General features: G+C 35.6%; 1 protein-coding gene and 1 pseudogene across 1 annotated transcript; both read right to left on the bottom strand.

Annotated features, from left to right (window-relative positions):
• Positions 1-769: 769 nt before the first annotated feature.
• Positions 770-2,576, bottom strand: LOC113106071 (uncharacterized). Its single transcript, XM_026267638.1, has 5 exons — positions 2,396-2,576; positions 1,931-2,308; positions 1,495-1,641; positions 1,330-1,367; positions 770-1,229 (listed from the first exon to the last, which is right to left on the bottom strand). Exons 1-5 carry the CDS (start codon positions 2,430-2,432, stop codon positions 1,077-1,079), a joined length of 753 nt encoding a protein of 250 aa, XP_026123423.1. The 5' UTR covers positions 2,433-2,576; the 3' UTR covers positions 770-1,076.
• A 1,822-nt stretch (positions 2,577-4,398) lies between these two features.
• Positions 4,399-13,630, bottom strand: LOC113106022 (stromal interaction molecule 2-like; annotated as a pseudogene).
• Positions 13,631-13,649: the final 19 nt, after the last annotated feature.

The following is a 13,649-nucleotide window of genomic DNA, read 5'->3' as shown; positions in this document are numbered from 1 at the left end:
TATATTGTATTGTATTACCTTATATTATCTTATACCCAATAGATAATTGACATCAAAAAGGGAATTCATGGACAATATCTGCTTCATTTTGTTCATATTACATTATTAGCCCATATTATAAAGAATTGAGCTGTTCTGTGTAATATATATATATATATATATATATATATATATATATATATATATATATATATATATGTATTTTTTATGATTTTTAATATGTCTTGGTAAGGCAGTGTAAAAAATATTTTTTTCAGGTACCCAAAAATGTTCATCATTTAGTTACATCAAGGGTCAAATAAAATATAAATAACACACTGACGTTAAAAGTTTGCTTGTGTGTGTGTGTACAGGTCTGGTATAAAGAATGTTTTTGCTATTATAAAACAATTCTGAGGCCTATGTTGTATATATTTGTTAATAGAGACAATCCGGGTTTTCTCTGTGTGTGTGTGTTTGGTTTTAAATATGTGTATTTTGTTATCTTGTTTTCTTTATTTAGATTTTTTTCTTTTCTTTTTTCTGCTTCTAAAGAATAAAATATAATATAATTAATAAATAAATTTTATTATTCTCAGGTGGCCTCAAATGTCCTCCCAGCAGAATTTTTTATTTTTTTTATCTTAAGAAATATATATATTTTTTTAAATGTTGGGAACATTGGATTCGACTAAATCTACATAAAATGCATTCACAATGGTAATATTTACACAGTGGCGACTGGTAAATATTTAAGTGAAGTAACACGTACAGTCAATAAAGGCTTTTGTATTGCATATATTTGTATTGAAATAAAGAAGAGCCTGTTTTATTCTTACAATGCTTGAAAGCAAGTCTGAAATATAAAGTATGAGGCTGCGCAAAGCTAGAGTCATTATTTAAACAGGTCAGGTGCTGCATTCGTCCAATCAATGACACTGACACCGCAAATATGCAAATGAGAATATTAACCCATGGTTTCGGAATGCACATCCGTTTCTGAATACCCATGATTTATAATCCCTGGGTTAATTATAATGAACAGTGTGAATTGTGAAGCAAGGAGCCAGGATTTCGTTTACCAGGGGTGAAATAGTTCAAGCCCTATAGTGGGTTCCAAAATCCGTTCTTTGTGTTCTTTTGGTTCTGACCTCAGTGTAAGTACAGAAATCTGAATTCTGCAGTGTCTGTGTTTTCACTGCAGTCATGGAAAGTGTGTTCAGTGAGGCGTAGCTCACTTCATCTTCACCCTGTGAAAAAAAATAAAAAATATATAAATTATATAGTACTTATACAAAATACAAAGAAAAAAAATGTATGCTTGGATGTCATACACATGTGATGCAGTACCTTGTAATATCTGTTCTCAGTCTGTGTTGCTGCAGCAACTATAATTAAAATAGCTTAATTCAGATGAAATAACATTTCATTGTTCACAAACCTCTACAATTGTGACATTTTATGACAAAGCTGCTGTCTGACACATCATAATTGAGTTCAGGAGTGAAAGATCACCTGTAGTTTTCCTCCGACAGAGGCAGAGAACACAGGCGGAGAAGAGGAGAACACACACTGGACACACACTGAACAGCGGGTTCCAGCAGGGCTCTGATACAGGTGTGGAGGTGCTGTTGAACCTCTCAGCGTGAGGAGACGCTGGCTCTTAATGGAACACAAGTGAAAGTAAGTACACATTTTTATATAGACGTATTCTTAGTTTCACATATTTTATGGTGCATATATATTTTAAAGGATGTTTTAGTTTACTATCTGTATATTTTTTCACACATTACATCCTTTTGGGAAAGTGTAGTCGATGAATGTTCACAAATACTAGTGAGATTTGTGTCAAGATTTTTTCTTCTATTTTGCTTTTTTTTTCCATTTCATGAAATTTTTTTTTTTTAAGTATATTATCCACATAAACTAGAACACCAAGATATGTTCTTACCCAAGAGAGATAGCCGAGTTGTTCTGTTTCCATACTGGTACTCAGAGCCTACGATGTTGTGTACATCGTGTACTTTTCTTTCTTTTATTGCACAATAATACAGTCCCTCGTCAGAGACACTGAAGTTTGTAATGTGTAGATCATAGGAGTTACTGGAGCTGTTGAGCACGAAATTAAAACGTGGAAATGTCCCCTGGAACAGGTTATCAGCCTCTATTAACAGAGATGGTTGATGCTCATGTGAGCAGTTTCTCAACCAAAAAATATGTGATCCTAATGGTATGACACAGTCACCGTAGAGAGTGATGCTGTCTCCTGCTTTAACTCTCATGCCCACTTCTGCCCCAAAGACTCTCTGCTGTTCACAGAACAAAACACCTGCAAAAGAAAATACAAGTTCCAATACATGAAAGAGGACTGTCAGTCAAATCAAAAGAATGCAAAAAAACACTTAAACAGACTTACATACAAGCGTGGTGACAATCACTATTGCTCGCTCCATCTCGGTGACTGATAAGATAGAAAAGGGTCTTCAGTGTAAATGTCATCTGGCTGACTCTGGTGGGAGGGATTTCTGATAAAGGGCTTTGAAATGCTTAAAGGTTGGGGATTTTTTCTTTTCCTTAGATTTTGGGTTTTATCAAATTCATTAGTACAAATCTGCTTGTTAAACTCAAAGAAAGTTTCATTTTGTAAAACTCTTAAAGTAAAATTGTATATATAAAAATAAAACTTTGAAAGTGATCTTTAAAATTTTTAAAATGCATTAAATGTTATATTGTTGCCAGCACATCACATTTGTGCAAATCAGTTCTTGCCTAACTGAAGCTGAATTGAGATATATATATATATATATATATATATATATATATATATAGTGACAACATGTTGAGATTTAACTTTCGTTATAAAAGCCCCTAGCAGAATTTCAGTGTATACATTAAAGCGGTCCGTAACAGGAAGCATACGGTCACATCCTGTTATACCACTTTCTAAAAATCTCTGAACTTTGGTGATGACTCTTTCTTCAGTTAAGATCAGAATCTTTGCTTTGGGCTCTAAATGTCTGAAATAGTTGAATGTGAGCATGTTTTGTATGTGTTTTATGAGAATGTTTTTGCTTTTGATACTGTATGTATTGCTCTGCATGATGACATACAATTGCTTGTTTCCATAACTATATCCGCTACCCACATATTCAGGCTTGTCAACTAAACAAAGCTAGCTCTAAATGCACTAGCGCAGTGAGATTTGAAAGTTGTGGTTTTCCTGTTTCAGCATTAAACAATTTAACATGCTTACTTGAATTCGTAGTTAAAAAAACAGTGTCTGCAGGTTAAAACTTTTGACCTCAAATATGCAGTTGATTAGTCTTTTTTATAATAATAATAATAATAATAATAATGAAGACAATACAGCTATATATCAACAAACACACATAAAATGAAACAGAAAAAAATAAATAAAAAATAATAACCACTGGAAACATTTGTGGTTAAACATCAAATGACTTACCAATTTACAAGAACCTGCAGCTCTAAATCATCAAAAGATACTGGAAAAAAACCTTTTTTGTTGACATCAAACATTTCTAAAATTAGTAAGAAAAATGCAGAATCAAACTATTGACTAAGAGCTTCCAGTGAGATCTATATTTAATCTGGCAGAACGTCTTAGATTAGCCAACAGAGTGGTTGCTCTTTCAAAATAATAGCAGACAACAACTAAGTATGACAACCTAGTATGTTGTGGTTACAACTTCCACCTATCTCTGGATACAAATAGGCCAATAGCTTTTTTTTGTTGTTGTTGCTTCAGATCGTATATATTTGAAACATTTCCAATCACATTCTTTATCTAAAATATTCACAAACTTTGTCATTTTAATCATGCAAATTTGGGAAAATAAACTAACTTGACTTGACATTTTTTATGGCTATTTTCAAGGTGATTAAGATCTATAAACCATTGGCTGCTATAATGCACATTTCCTGCAAGGTTTAATCAACATTTTGATTAAAAGGATAGTTCACCCCCCAAAAAATTTATTTGCTGAATATTTACTCAAACTCAAGCCATCCAAGTTTTAGATGAGTTTGTTTCTTCATCGGAACAGATTTGGAGAAATGTAGCATTACTTCACTTGCTCATAAGTTGATCTTCTGCAGAAGTAGAGTCCAAACCACTGATCTATAATATAATATAGATCAGTGGTCCAAACAGTTGATAAAGCATAACAATAATCCACACCACTCCAGTCCATCAGTTAACCCCTGTAAAATTACCCTAAAACGCCCATTTGGAGTATACGCATGGTTTTGGTCTCTTTTGAAAATGTGGCACTCAGAGGTTTATTCTGTTTAGGGAAAAAAATTTGAATCACAAGAATCTCAGTTTTCCACAAATATGTCATGTTTATCTTCTTTTTTTTAGCTTCATTAGAACCAAACCCAACAAACTGAAACACATTTATGAATGATAGGCTCATATTTTTATATACACATGTTGCTAGTCCTGTTGTAAATACAGTATCTTAGGAAATGTTTAGTAACTATATGGTTTTGTCTTTTTTGACATTTTGTGAAAACAAGTAAATCAAATAAATAATAAGTTGTGCTTGTTGTGATTGTGTCTTTAGTGCTACAATGATTTGCAAAATTTTCAGTTCATCAGAGCAAAAACTTCACATGTCCATGACATTGCAAATGATTCCAAATGATAAAAAAGATCCACAATAAAAAAAAAGTGCAATTAATATCTCTAGACAGAACATCTTACGTAATACAGTATCTCTGAATCCAAGTTGGAAAAGTGCAGTTCTGGTCTTTGTTTCACAAGATTGCATCCATTTAGCTGAGGGCCCTGCTTATCGAAGAAAAAACTTTTGCAAGGAAAGCAGGTTACTCCATTCAGGATGTTTAGCTGTGCTTATGTTCTTGTTTACAAGGCAGCTTTCCAAGTTTTATAAGAGACTTTGGCCTTTTAAAAGTGTTTGAACTCCTACTTGTCGTTGACCTTTATGAGTCTTTATCTTTTTCCTTTTTCTTTTTGAATATATTCTTGAGCTCTGAAGATTTCTTGCCCTTGTCTTTACCGCCAGATTCTGAAGAAAACAAATTTGCACATTGACCTTCATTTCCGAGAAGGCTTTGGGAAGAGCAAGACACTGAAGACGCATGACTGAGATCACCAGGACTAGGCATGAGAGGGTTCCCATAAGACTTTTCTAGAATGCCGTCATACACTAGTGTGCTGAGCGAGTCTGGGGCTGGTTTCCAGAGCATGAGGTCAGGCAGGCCAAACTGTCTTGGGTTCGTAACCAGGAATTCTTCCTGACATATCTTATGACTTGGAGCCTCCACAGTTAGACCCACCATCTCCCTCTATTTTACCAATGGGAGTTTCCACAGATCTGTCTATCTTGCTTTGCATTCGTGGTGTCTCCATTGCTATGTCTTACTCATCTTGAGAGATTTTTTTGAGGGGATTTCCCTATTCTCTTTAAAGGATTTGCTTCTCTCAAACTACTGTTTCAGTATGTTTTTTGAAGCCATATCCATTGAAATATCTGTTATTTTCTTTGTGTTTAATGGAAGTGTTCATTAAGGCATCTAAATATCTTGTTCCACTTGTGGTATCTATATTGAGCTCTGCTTCTGGTATCACTCTTGAAATGCTGTCCATATGATCTTTTCTGTTTTTAAACGATCATTGTCTCTGACTATTCATGCTAATTGCTGCCGGACATATTTTTTCTGTAGAGTAGTACCTCATTGTGGAATCCAAAGGTAGATCCCTGGGTAATTTCCTCGAATCGATCCTAGCCTCAGTTTCTCCTCTACCCAGTTGTTTAGGATGGTCAACAGTTTCATCTCTAGATGTCTTTCTTGATGAAGTATTTATGTCTAGTTTGTATCGTGAAACTTTTCTTCAGATGTTCACCAAAGATTCATCCATTTCTTCCTCTGAGATCTTGCTGGAGGGGCTGTACTCTTGTTCAGGGAGGGAGATCTTTCGCGGTATTCTGTCAGAGAAAATTTATTTTCTTCGAGGAGAAACATCAAGGGTGCTGTACATTCTGTTGATGGAGGACCCGATAGAATCTGTATCTGAAGATTTTTCCATAGACTCCCTGTCAGAAAGAGAGACACTCAGCAAATGTTCACACAAAAATTCATAAATTAACATTAACCTGGATTAAAAATTGCTGTAAAAATTGTTAGTTTATAATACCTAATGCATTAGCTAACCTTATGTAAAGTAACAGTATTTTAAGTATCTTTGAGCTGCTCTTTTCAATGCGATATATAATCAAAGGACAAAAATTCTGGCTGACATACTGTCTCACAAGAGGGGAGAATTTGATATGCTCTTCTTCTTCTTCATCTCCATATCAGCGAACTGGAGTTAGTATGGTAATCAGGAGGTCTGGGTCAGGAGATACGATGACCCAGATATGGGTCTGGGTCATCGCATGGGCACAATAGGCCCAGATCTGTGAGAACGTACCAGAGATCGTGGGCAACATTTCAGAGGTGCACCTGTTACTGAAAAGTATATGAATAATTAATGCCTGTTATAATAATCTAACAGTTAAAATTATTTAAATCCGCTGCAATGTGTTGGAAATGTTTTTCTACCTGATGGAAAACAAGCAGTAAAACAAATGTAATTTTTACACATTTTGATAATCTAAAAAAATTTGCACAATTTGTGTGAATTGTAAAGCCTAAATACAATTGGCAGAAGAGAAAGTGACACGATGTGTGGCCAAGTATGGAGTCCCATTCTCTGAGTTTATGCTCTTCATTTAATCCAGGACAAGTTGGGGGCTCAGTGCCTTTTTCGAGGGTCTCACCTCAGTCGTGGTATTGAGGGTGGATGGGAGTACTGGTCATTCACTCCCACGAGACTCTAATCCATGACCTTTGGGTTCCAAGTCCGACTCTATCACCATTAGGCCACAATTGATGATGGTTAATGTCAATGATAAACTCTCTAAGCACATTTACCCACTTGTTAGAAACCGGCCTTTTGAAGATGACTAAAGCCTTGCAAGAAACCCTTGACTGGGGTATTACTATGCAATGTTGAAGAATAAAACTCGAAAAAAAAACTTTTTTCCAGCATTTTCAAAAAACTATTGACTGCATGACAACAGAACCACAAGTGCATTTCTGGGTTTTGGGTTTCCTGCAACCAGATGAGCAATGCACCTTTTTTTTTTTTTATCAGTCAGAAAACTCTGACAGCTTTTTACTTTTTTTAATGTTCTCATTGGTTGACATATTTAATTCACTCAGCTTATATATATATATATATAACATTAAAAAAAAAGAAACTGTAATAAACTAATAAAGAAAAGACACAAGTACCAACCAGGAATCTGCTGCATTTCCTCCTCCATGTCCTCCACCGAAACAGGCACTTGATAGGACTGAATTGCAGCCCGGGGCATTAGAATCCAGTTGGGGTCTGGGTAGAGTAAAGCAGTGAGACTGGGTAGGCCTGCATTTTTCATCACAGGTAAACCACAAAAGCTCTCAATCTGCTGCCATCGGTGCAGACGCTCACGTAGACAAGCAGTCACCTCTGCTAGTGCATTCCTTTAACAAAATACATGCAGGTCAATGTAAGCCCATACTTATGTAAGTGTACTTATGCTTCGTATTCCCTATTGAATATGAAACTTAGCATAGACAAACCCAAACTCCCAAAATCTTTTGGACAAACACTGACAATTTGATATACTTGACTGCATTATTTTGTCAGAATGGCAATGGAATGAACGTTTTAAATGTGATAAAACAAATTACTTGGCCTCCAGAATTCTCTGATCCACTTGATCCAGTGAGGAGCTGTGAGCAACATGTAGTGTACCAAACACAGAACTCATTTTTTTCTTGATCTTCTCAGCCTGTGCAAAAAGTGAATAAATAATTCTACACTGTAAATATTTTATGAATAGTTTACAAAAAATGTTTAATTTGCTGAGAATTTACTCACCCTCGGGCCATCCAAGATGTAGATGAGTTTGTTTCTTCTGCAGACGAAGTGATGTAATTCTTAATTTCTCCAAATCTGTACCGATGAACAAACCAACTCATCTACAGCTTGGATGGCCTGAGGGTGAGTAATTCTTCATCAAATTTTCATTTTGGGGTGAACGATTGCTTTAATTCAAACTTGAAAATATGATTCAAACTGATCCCATGCATGATAATACATCTTCATCTCTAAAATACCTCATCTTTAGCTGTAACGAGTTGTTGTTCTGCACTTTGCTTCTTGACGTTGTAGTACTGGACCTCCACCTCATGGGTGAGCTGTAGCCACAGCTGAAAAGTTTCAGGAACAGACCAGAGGGTCTGCATGTCTTGTTCGGCCCTCTTCAATGCATCAAGCACCTTTACAAGGAGCACAGAGAACCATCAGATGTAGTGGAGTCTTGCTGGGAGATGTTTAACAGTGAGACATGCAGATCCTAACCTGTCCGAGCTCTTCTTCTGCATACCGAAGACGGGTGAGTTCACTCACTGCTCCATCTTGGAGTTTGTGCAGGCGGTAGGCCTCTTCCTGGGCACCCTGAATCTCATCCCTCATCTTTTCCTCTAGATTCTTCTTCTCTACCGTCACGGTGCGCTTCTCTTCCTGGGCCTTTTCCAACCTTTTCAAAACACATACAAAATGCGGTGTTTGTGCTCAAATGTCACTCTCGCTTGTATGTTATGTTTGGAAGTCTTATTTTAGTGAATTGATTCCTTATGATTTAAATAAATGGGTTTAAAAATGAATTATGCATTTTGAAAGAATTCTTATAATATTTTGAATATTGACCCATTTTTGCTGCTCTTTAGTGTAAATGCAATGTTGATGGTTAATGAGGTTTCCTAATCAAGGACCTCAGTATTTTAGTGCTAGAACTTTTTTCAAAATATTTAAAATATTTTTTAAACATATATACCATACACATACACAAATGTTCAAAAGTTTAGGGTCGGTCGGTTTTTTAATATAACATAATAGAAGATTAGACCAGCAAAAACTACTAGTCTGAATTATGAACAATTATAAACTGTGACTTGTTGAATCAAGTGCAAATAAAACAGCTTTATTTATTTTGGGGAATACTCATATGGTTCAAACCGATGCTGAATGTGGAGATTTGGGAATCTAGAAGATGTACTCACTGCTCCTGTATGTCTCTGAGGCTTTGTTCAGCTCTCTGCAAGCTTTCCAGGTCCTTCATCATCTTTGTTATATGTATCTTAGATGCTTTATTCTGTACTTGTGCAAACCAGCATCCACCAACACCCATTACTACTGACACTATCAGAACCAGGTCTTTCATCCAGTTGTATGGGGGTCCTGGAGCAAAGGGAATATTAGTCAGACAACCAATAAATATATTATGTGACATCTGTGTGTTTATTTCGCCTGTTGACTGGATATCTGCTGAATATATTCTACACTGTGAGAGAGTCATTCTACTGTGTGTTCTCAACAGGCGTGCATGCGGATATTTGATTTCACATGCAATGCAATGCAGAACTATATATAATAATGACATTTAAAAAGCCACGGCTGTTTGATCAGAATTTATTATACCATGGCTTCAGTCATTTAATGATCTGATTTGCAACTGAAGCATAAAGTGCATACAATTCAATCAATGCACTGAACCACTGCAAAAAGACCAAATTTAGGAGTTTTTTAGTGCAGCAATTTAACTTCCTAATTCATTTTCACAATAAGTGGTCATATCCTGAGAGAGCTTGGAAAATGGTTCTTTAAAAATAATAAGCCTACATTTTATGTCAATATATGTAAAGTTGACACATACGTGTAGGTGGGCCAAACAGCACTACATCCAGAGCTTTGAGCTTAAGTTTTTGTTTGTGTTGCTGGTCCTGGATCTTCAGACAAGTGCTCATAAATGATGGCTCATTGGCAGCAATTCTGTAAATGCAAAACAAGAAACTATTAGCTGTATCATTTTATATAGCTGTTTATTGTTTGTAATCAATGCAATTGACTAAATGCATTAACTGTAAAGACATTTATGTTACAAAAGATCTCTGTTTTTAATAAATACTGTTCTTTTGAACTTTCTATTCAAGAATCCTGGGGGGGGGGTGTTCTTTTATTTTTATTTTTATTTATTTTTTTACAAAAAAGCAGCACATCATTGATAAAAAAAAAAGTTTACAAAGTTTTGCAGCAAATCAGAATGATTTTAGATGATTTCTAAAGGATCATGTGACATTGAAGACTGGAGTAATGATGCTGAAAATTCAGTATTCCATCAGTATTAAAAATGTATTAAAACTGAAACGGTTATTTTTAATCATATTAATATTTCACTGCTTTTACTGTATATTTCTCTCACATTATTTCAGCCTGGGGGACCATAAGAGACTTGTTTTTAAGACATCATATCACCCCTATACTTTTGAACTGTAGTTATATTCACTGTAATCATTTACATTTGCATTATAACATTTTCAGTCTGTTTTCTGTGATTTCTGGCGCTTTTTTTAAAATATATATATAAAAGTATACTGTAACTAAAATGATTAGCACTGAAGATTTATATGCCTTTTATGGTTTTAACTGTTGAGAACTGTTGAATTTTCATTCGGTTCGGTCTTGATTTGTCTCACCTGGGCAAGGTGTTCCCATTGACATGCAGCTCTTTGAAACCCTTTACATATTGAGCCAACTCAACAAACTCTCTTAGCCACCTCAAGACATCCTCCTGAGTCCAGTTATGAACTGACAGAGGGAAAGAAAGCAGTGAAAGAACCAAAAGAGTGGCAGCCGCAGAACGTGACTATTTTTCCGTCAAGAACATACTAAGACTCGATCATTGAGACCATCTTACCCTCAGAAGTTTTCCAGCCTTTCCAAAGCTCATCCAAAGTGATATGCTGGTCCTCGTGATGGAGTTTACTGTGCTTGTTTGCCTGTTGTTGTTGCTGCATATCTTCAATGATGAACTACAGTCAAAGAAGAGTTGTGGATGCATGAGAAATTGTTTGAAATTACCTTCAGACAGCCAAAACCTACAAATGCAGTGACACACATTTAAAACAACACCTGAGTAAGCATTCAAGATCAAAAGAGCTCAAGTGTCTGTGAATGTGTTTCTGTCTGTCGCTACTGTAATCAGATGCACCATGTGATTCCAGGATTCTTCACTGCTTCAATCTTCCTATCTACATTATAGCAACAAGGAAAAGAAACCCAATACCAGAGACAGGGACGTACTTCAGGACATTACTTGGAAACTCATCCCCCTCTGCTATGTTCTCCCAGAGCCAAGCCTGAACAGTTTGTCTGAGGTGCTGGATGGAAACATGTGTTTCTAAATTGCCCAACAGGCTTAAGAAAGGAACTCGAGGGTGCTTTGGCATAACACTTCAGCAATTACACAAACCTCACACAGACATACCAAAATAGTTATGCTGAGGTTATTAGTCTTTAGACCTCACAACATTTGTGCTACACCACCACCACCCCCAAAAAAAACACTAGAGACAGAGTAGCTAAACTACTCCAAGGAGAGCCGTGTTCATCAGAGTAAGTTGCCATTATTTTACTAACCAGCCCTATTCGCACGTGATTAGTATTATCTATAAAAATCCTTACAAAACATTACTAATAAAATACTATAAAAATAATTTGACTGATATCCAACCACCCCCGCCCCCAAGGATTCTATATCATGATATATCGAATTCTTATGTCCACAATAACCGTGATATGTATGATTAGGGCTGTCACGATAATAGATTTTTCATATGTTATACTGTAACTATTGAGAAGTGGTTTGATTACGGTAAGGGTGGGATTAGAGTCTCAAAATGATCTTTATGTATTTAAATGTATAATACAAATAGAATGTAAAGGATTTGTACAGTTTGCATTTTAGAAGCTGTTGTTTTGTATTGTTTTATATTGTATGTTTCAATATTCACAGCAGAATTCATGGTCTGCTCTGTTTGTTTTGGAGGCTTCGCAATTTGGATGAAATTGAGTGATTATTCATCAGTTTTACCTCCCTATTCTTGTTGTTATTATTATTGTCACTACTACTATTAAATAAAATATAAAAATTTGCCTACTAAATAAAAACTAAAATAAGAAGTATTATCTTGTAATATTTCAATATAAAAGTCATTTTATTTTACATTACAACTGTAAAATTGCAATACTGATCTTAATTTCTTCATTTTCAAATGTTTAACATCATGATTCACATTGAAAAATGGAGCACATATTTATTTAGTTAATTGAATTGCAACCTTTGAAATAAACACACAAAGCCATAATGCAATTTTAGTCTATTTCAATGAATCATCCAGCCCCAGTTTTTGAAAAGTAATTGAACATTCTATACATTTTTACTGTTATTCTCAAATACATTTTCTAGTTAAGATCTGTAAGACTGTAACATTAAAATGCATTGGCCATAAGGTGTGGAAACCCTGTAGGATTCACCTTCAGGTGTGAGGAAACTTTTCTCTGACATGTGATTGTAACATCTGTGAATGTTGATTACCTCGACACTCTCCTCCACCTCAATGCCTCCATCCTGATCGTCATCCATGTCTCTGTGGATGTGCTGAAGAGCCTCCAGGCTGAAGCGGTCAGCCTCTGTCATACATGGAGGGCTCACTTGCAGACATGGATCTGTTATGAAAAGTGGACAAAGGAGTTCGATGTTTCACTATTTCACCAATAGGTTTGTATTATAATAATTATATTAATAATACATTTTTACTACATACATTTTTCTAGTTTTCTAGTTATGATCAGCTACAGAATATTTCATAAACAGTTTTAACTGCTCTTGTTCTTATCCATTTGACTGCAAATTGCATGGATCTTCAGAATGCAAAGGGGCATGCTGAGGATTAGCGAATACAAACATGAATACTAACATTTGTATAGCCTGTATTTGATCGTGCACACGTGCCTGAGAACACAGCTGTGTGCTTGTACAGTCCAGGGTCATCTCTGGAACAGACGCAGAAGATGAGTCCGCGCAGAAGCAGCAGTACGCTAAAGCAGAACTTGTGCATCGCAGGGTTCATGTGCCAATTACTGTCTATGATTTAAAAAACACATGTGTATCCAAATGCAGCGTTACGTGAAATTGATGTTATAAACAGATCCAGCTCCAAGAAAAGGTTTGGAGCGCCGGTTATCAAAGCAACAGTGAGGGAATTTCACAAAAAACGACAAAACGTTAGAAATCTTTGTTTGCAACCCCAAAGAATAAACAAAACATTTAAAAAGACAGATATATCCACTTTTCTTTTCTTTTCTTTTCTTTTTTTGAAAATTAAATAATAACAATAATAAAAAGCCTTCCTTGTTACGTCCCAAAGCAAAAGAGGAACAAAGGAAACCGAATAATAAACATGACTTTGGAAAACGTTTAACGAGAGAACTCTTCCGCCTTCAAAACACGGAGTCAAAAATAAAAATACGATGACACAGAACAGAAGTCCTTCTGAAAGTCAGTTCCTTATGAACGAAGATCCTTATGAAGCGATAGTACTTCTCTCTAGAAATATTTGGGTGTACATGAAAGTGTTCTAGTTACTTAATGTAACCAAACTTTGTGCTCGCATTTTCCGTGCGTCTGCGCTTCCAACGCCAACAGCGAATTTACTAATGAATATTAATTAGATTGCGTGCCGCGTGCAAA

Source organism: Carassius auratus, chromosome 1, assembly GCF_003368295.1.
Source record: "Carassius auratus strain Wakin chromosome 1, ASM336829v1, whole genome shotgun sequence".
Taxonomy (NCBI): Eukaryota; Metazoa; Chordata; class Actinopteri; order Cypriniformes; family Cyprinidae; genus Carassius; species Carassius auratus.
Note: the sequence above shows the minus strand (reverse complement) of the source record. Positions and strands in the feature narration are given on the sequence as shown.

Bases quoted from the DNA above. Each gene is read 5' to 3' on its own strand.
- LOC113106071 (XM_026267638.1), bottom strand. From the start codon at position 2,432: ATGGAGCGAGCAATAGTGATTGTCACCACGCTTGTAT. The intron at 2,309-2,395 runs GTAAGTCTGTTT...TTTCTTTTGCAG, and splicing joins GATTGTCACCACGCTTGTAT to GTGTTTTGTTCTGTGAACAG. The intron at 1,230-1,329 runs GTACTGCATCAC...TTTTTTTCACAG, and splicing joins CTGAGAACAGATATTACAAG to GGTGAAGATGAAGTGAGCTA.